This window comes from Gossypium hirsutum, chromosome A11, assembly GCF_007990345.1.
Source record: "Gossypium hirsutum isolate 1008001.06 chromosome A11, Gossypium_hirsutum_v2.1, whole genome shotgun sequence".
NCBI classification, from domain to species: Eukaryota; Viridiplantae; Streptophyta; class Magnoliopsida; order Malvales; family Malvaceae; genus Gossypium; species Gossypium hirsutum.
The window spans coordinates 108,588,062-108,594,159 of NC_053434.1; the positions used below are offsets into that span (position 1 = coordinate 108,588,062).

A 6,098-nucleotide genomic window follows, 5' to 3' on the forward strand; every position below is an offset into this window, starting at 1 on the left:
GGGAGGAAAATAGAGGGAGAAGCAAAAGAGAATGGAAAATAAATAAAGGAAAGGAAAGTTAAAAGAATATAAAAGAAAAACTAAACTGCTCAAAACGAAAAAGTATGGGGACCAATTATATAATTTAATCTAAAATTTTTGTTTGAAATGATTATTTAACGTGCCATGTCAGCTTACTGTTACATCGTTAACGACAATTAAAGGCTCAGTGACTAAAATGCTGCAACATGTTAACATAAGTGACTAAAACATAACATTTCAAACATAAGTGACTAAAATATAACCTGAGAAAAATAAAATTGACTATTTTGATAGTTTACCCTTAATATAAATATATGTCTATCTATAATTAATTTAATAAAAATAATCAACTCAATAGTAAAGCGGTTGACATCCGCACAAATACAAGCCTAAGATAACATATTGTCATCATCTTCCTAAAGTCAACCGTAACCATTGAAGAAGAAAAACCAAAGTTTTCAACTTTTTCATTTTACCATAAATTACCAAAAGACAACATCTGATAGTTGAGAAGGAAAAGAAAAGTGAGAGCTACGACGAGTGATGCGAGATTTCAATCTGTATTTCTATGATTCGAGATCAATCTAATTATTGCTTATTCATGTTAAATTGCATGATTTAGTAATGAGGCAACTATATAATGGTTGTATGAATTAAATTGTGGTGATTGATATGGTATATCGAGATAGAGGGCTAAATTGAATAAAATAGAAAATAACTTAATTTAATAGATATATTATATTTGGTATGAAATTGAGTTGAAACATTTTTTATGATGTGTTGGAATGGTGAATTGAGAATGATGGAATGTGAATTGAATTATGTGATGAAATTAGAAAATGGTTACCCTATTAACTATTCAGGTAGATTTGGATATAGTTGACATGCCATAGAATTAGATTGTGTATGAGTTTATATTTCTTTATAGGCGATGATGCACTTATGTGCAAGTATATTTGCTTCGGTTTATTCGATGATGCACTACGTGTGCCAATATAATTGCTTCAGTTCATTTGATGATGCACTATGTGTGCCAGTATAATTGTTTTGGCTTGTTTGATGATGCACTATGTGTGCCAATATAATTGCTTCGACTTGTCCAATGATGCACTATGTGTGCCACTATATTTCCTTTGGTTTATCTGATGATGCATTGTGGTGCTAAGTTGGTGTGTTGGTTAGTCAATCCGTGTATCTGTCTTAAATCTGAGTCCAATTAATAGGGAATATAAAGTATGAATTTGAAGAATGATATTGAAATTGAATTGATAATACAACTTGGTGTTATTAAAGAAAACGTATTGGCTATATCGTAATTCATATGAATTGTGATTGGATTTGGTATATTCGAATTCATATGAAATGTGATATACAACATGAAAGATTGTGCGAATCAGTTTATACGAGCCTTGGTGGCTGAATTTAAATTGAACGAGTCAATAGACTCAAGAAAGATAATTGAATTGTAAAATGAATAACTAAATAACATGAGATGAAAATTGAGATTGAATGTCATATTAATGCTTATATGAGTATATGTAAAGAAAAATGGATATGGTGGTATTTTGTTATAGAATGCATGATATCACATGTTTAGTTTGATTATTAATTGGAATGGTGTATAAGAATGACAATTGAGTATTGATTTTGCAAATTGATTTAGTTGAATTGTAGCATATTTTGGGTTGAATTCTTATATTGAATAGATTCATTTTGTGACTTGATTCATAAAAGTATCACTGAGCTTTATCACTCAAAGTATGATTTGTTTCCTCCGTGTGCAGGGATAGGTAAATTTCGAAATTCAGGGCCCAATCTAGCTTCTAGCTAGTGATCCTCGACTCAGGAATGTTTGTATAGTCTCTTTTTATTCATTATATGACATGTACCTAGGTTGAGTCAGTTTTTGTATTTGTATGAATTTGTTAACTTTAGATGCTAGAATTGGTAATTTGGTAAGGGCAAAATGAATAGTTGAATATATGAGTTTGGTATAGTTGAAATGCATGAGATGATGCAAAATTGTGATCATATGTATATGTAAATATGTCACAAAGGGTTAAATGGATTACAACATAATATTTAGTTATGTATTTGAATGAAATGGTGGTGTTAATTGCTTAGGAAAGAATATGGAATTATGATATTTTGGCTTGATTGAATGAATGGAATAGGTACTAATTTAGATCATTTAAAAATAGACGTTCACGTCGCCACATCGAACTCTTGTTGTTGCAATGAGGAATCTCGAAGTTGCAACGTCAACTCGAGATTTTAAAATCTTTACGACTTGGTCTTAATTTGATCTTGGGTTAGTAATAGAGCTTTTTCAAGCTCGTGTAAGATTCAGAAATGATTGTATATCATATCATATGCATGCATTGCTCATATTTAAATGTATAATAGTATAAATTGAATATTTTTTTATCGTAATTGCTTTGACAATGAATATGACATCCTGTAACTTGGACTCGACAATTGAGTCAATTATATATATAGGAATTGGATCTTTATTTGTCGACATTTTTTCTCCAAAATTATGGATGTGATTCGATTCAACAAATTGAAATTCAAACTACCGATAATGAAAATAAATAGGAATCAAACCTTGATTTGTAAGTTTTTTTCCTTCAAAATTATGGATGTGATTCTCCGCTAAATTAAATTAATAATGAAAGTCGATTTTATTTTTTATTTTTTAGATTTTGAATAGAATTATAATGAAAATTAGATAAACCCCTTTAGGATTTGATAAAAAAAATAATTTTTAATATTTAATATTTGGAAAAAATAATTTAGATAAAACACCAAATTCAAATTAAATAGTATTAAAATTTTTAAAAATCCAAGTTTTAATTAAAAATAATATTTAAAATAAAAAATGAGAAACAAAGCAACGATTTCAAGCCTAATCTAAAACATATATTTTTGTTTTTTAAAGGCAGCAATAATAAAAATTGAAAAATGTTTAGTTTCAAATAAGAGTTTCAATATTTTGAATAGTTAAAATTTAAAGTTATCAAAGGCATTCATTATTTGCAATTTTGAAAATAGTTCCGTCCTTGACGTTATATGGGACTTTTCTCAAGAAATTACACCCATAATTTCGTTCCATATACTTATAATTGCATATGGGGTGATGCATGCATCTGAGCTGACATACATAGTGAAGTCACAATGTTGACAGTCAAACTCCATCTAAGATTCTGGACTGATAGAAATACAACATATATATCAATTCTATCCAAGATTCTGGACTACTATAAATACTACACATACATCTACTTGTTTTCTCAGCTCTATGCCGAGAGAAAGCATTGATCCAACAATAAAAGCGAAAAGATGGCTGAGCAGCATCAGGGTGTTGAGATTCCTAGAGTGAAACTTGGATCTCAAGGACTTGAGGTATGATGTTTGTCCTTCTGTTCTTTTCGACTTCTTGTTCACTTCAAACCATGCTTGAACTCCTTATTAACTCCATCTGAACTCAAGCCAATTTCTTGTTCAAAAAATATCTTCCTGTCTCATTTCATTTCTGCTGTAAAATCTATTATTTCGTAGGTTTCCAAGTTGGGGTTTGGCTGTATGGGGCTTAGCGGAAATTACAATGATCCAGTCCCTGATGAGGTTGGCATCTCCATCATCAAGCATGCATTCGCCAGAGGAATCACATTCTTTGATACATCAGATATCTATGGACCCCAAACTAATGAAATATTGGTTGGAAAGGTAGCATATTTACCAAAATTCCAATATAGTTTAGTGTGTAGCTTTTGAGTTTAATTGCAAGTTGCAACAACATATTTTATAATGATTCCATGAGAAAAAACCAATCTCTTTTCAGGCATTGAAGCAACTACCACGAGAGAAGGTACAATTGGCCACAAAATTTGGTGTTGTCAAGATGGATCCTGCAGCTGGTATTGTAATTAATGGTACCCCTGAATATGTCCGCGCCTCGATCCAGGCTAGCCTGAAGCGCCTTGATGTCGATTACATTGATCTCTACTACCAGCACAGGGTCGACACTAAAACACCAATAGAGGATACTGTAAGTGCTGTAATTTAACACATCCTTTATTTTTCGTGGTTTAAATGGTCAATATATGGAGGAAATATAGTGTTAAGCTGCTTTTCTTTATTCAATCTTAGATGGGAGAACTGAAGAAGTTGGTAGAAGAGGGGAAGATAAAGTACATAGGTTTATCAGAAGCTAGCCCTGAAACCATAAGGAGGGCACATGTTGTTCATCCCGTCACTGCCCTACAAATGGAGTGGTCCCTTTGGAGTCGTGATATCGAGAACGAAATAATCCCCCTGTGCAGGTTTCCTCAAAAACCCCATACTGGTTTCGATGAAAAGTAGTATACTGAATCATTAAAAGTATAAGTTGCCTGGAATTTGAACTTTGGTTTTTGATGTTCTGTCCATCCTATTTCTTATTGTATTGAAGGTGAACTATATCCTCTGTTACCTGTTGTTTAGAATTTTATTTCCTTTTTACTTCTCAAATTCAAGCAAAAAGGAATGCTTAAGTAGTTTAATGTGTCCCCATATGTAGGGAACTTGGGATTGGGATAGTTCCATATAGCCCTCTCGGTCGTGGTTTCTTCGGTGGCAGGATTGTTGCGTAAAGTGTTCCTGCAAATAGTTATCTGGTATCGTAACTCAATTGTTTATTTCTTTAATTTATACTCGATTTGCATACAAACAATTCTTCTAATTGGTAGCTTTTTTTTTTGCACTTGTTTCCGACCTCTTCAAGACATTTCACCCCAGGTTTCAAGGAGAAAACTTGGAGAGGAACAAGAAATTGTATTTGCAAATAGAGAAGTTGGCTCAAAAGCATGGATGTACTCCTTCACAACTTGCACTTGCTTGGGTTCTTCATCAAGGGGATGATGTAGCACCCATTCCCGGTGAGTCACTTTCCCTATTTTCAACATCCAATTTGCTTCTTTGGTATCAGATAATACAGATCTTCCAAGTACATCACAGTAGAATGATTTGCCTGCAAATATTGTATAAATACACATCCTGTATGACCCTTGTTTTCTTTGATGTTGCTTTAGAAATATGATTTTTGACCCTTCTTGTAGGAACAACCAAGATCACAAATCTCGAAAGCAACATCGATGCTCTACGACTGAAGCTCACAGAAGAAGACTTAAAAGAGATTACTGCCGTGATTCCTTTAAATGAGATAGCTGGGTCCAGGACACCAGATAGATTGAGTCACCTAACATGGAAATTCGCTAATACACCCACAAAGGAGAAGAAGATTTGAAAGTTAAAAGTAACAATGATTGCGCAACCTGCAGCAGAATATTATGATGCTTATAGCCCATGGACTCTCCAGCCACTGAAGCTATTGAAGGATTAGAAGTATAAATAGAGGGTTCATTGAAACCCGAAGTCAGTTCATCATTACCAAAAATAAAATCAAATAAAGAAGCAAGTCAGTTTACTATAAATATGTTTGTTAAGAGCAATGATTAAGATGCTATTTTTAGAACAATTTGTTGCTATTTATAACAATAAGTTATATTTCTTAAATTTAAAAATTATCACTTTATTATTAATAATGAATCATGATTATTCAATGATAAATCTATTGAATAATTATGTTTATTATTAAAAATATAACTATCTATTTTTTATGATTATGTCCCTATGAAAAGACATGAGACCTCTTATGAATGAACTTTTATCTGTATGACACACACACACTATATATATATACATAAAGTTTCCTTTTATTTTTCACCATCTTTTATATTATTAGATTGTTCTATAAATAATTATTGAATTTTTTTCTTGTAGAAATTAATATCATTGTTATGTTTCGCTTAATATTCAATAAACTGTTTTCGTCATTGCAAAACGTAAACAGTCATCGTGCTTCATTGTATCTTCGAAGTTTATTTGCAAGTAACCCTTTTTCACATCATAATATAAGAGGAAACAAATAAAATCTTAGAGAAAATGGCAATGATACACGTCTTAAAACCTTTGTTAGTTTCTCATAAATTTATTTTTATCTCCCACAAATAATACACTTATTACTATAGTACTTG

The 6,098-nt window shown here is 31.7% G+C and overlaps 1 protein-coding gene across 1 annotated transcript; it reads left to right on the forward strand.

Annotated features, from left to right (window-relative positions):
• Window positions 1-3,295: 3,295 nt before the first annotated feature.
• Window positions 3,296-5,585, forward strand: LOC107889100 (probable aldo-keto reductase 1). The gene is made up of 7 exons (XM_041081675.1): window positions 3,296-3,426; window positions 3,583-3,750; window positions 3,866-4,072; window positions 4,174-4,346; window positions 4,583-4,679; window positions 4,787-4,940; window positions 5,121-5,585. The coding sequence occupies exons 1-5, from the start codon at window positions 3,364-3,366 to the stop codon at window positions 4,653-4,655; spliced, it is 684 nt and encodes a 227-aa protein (XP_040937609.1). The 5' UTR covers window positions 3,296-3,363; the 3' UTR covers window positions 4,656-4,679; window positions 4,787-4,940; window positions 5,121-5,585.
• The last annotated feature ends 513 nt before the right edge of the window (window positions 5,586-6,098 follow it).

Bases quoted from the DNA above. Each gene is read 5' to 3' on its own strand.
- LOC107889100 (XM_041081675.1), top strand. From the start codon at position 3,364: ATGGCTGAGCAGCATCAGGGTGTTGAGATTCCTAGAGTGAAACTTGGA. The intron at 4,073-4,173 runs GTAAGTGCTGTA...ATTCAATCTTAG, and splicing joins AAACACCAATAGAGGATACT to ATGGGAGAACTGAAGAAGTT. The intron at 4,347-4,582 runs GTTTCCTCAAAA...CCCCATATGTAG, and splicing joins GAAATAATCCCCCTGTGCAG to GGAACTTGGGATTGGGATAG.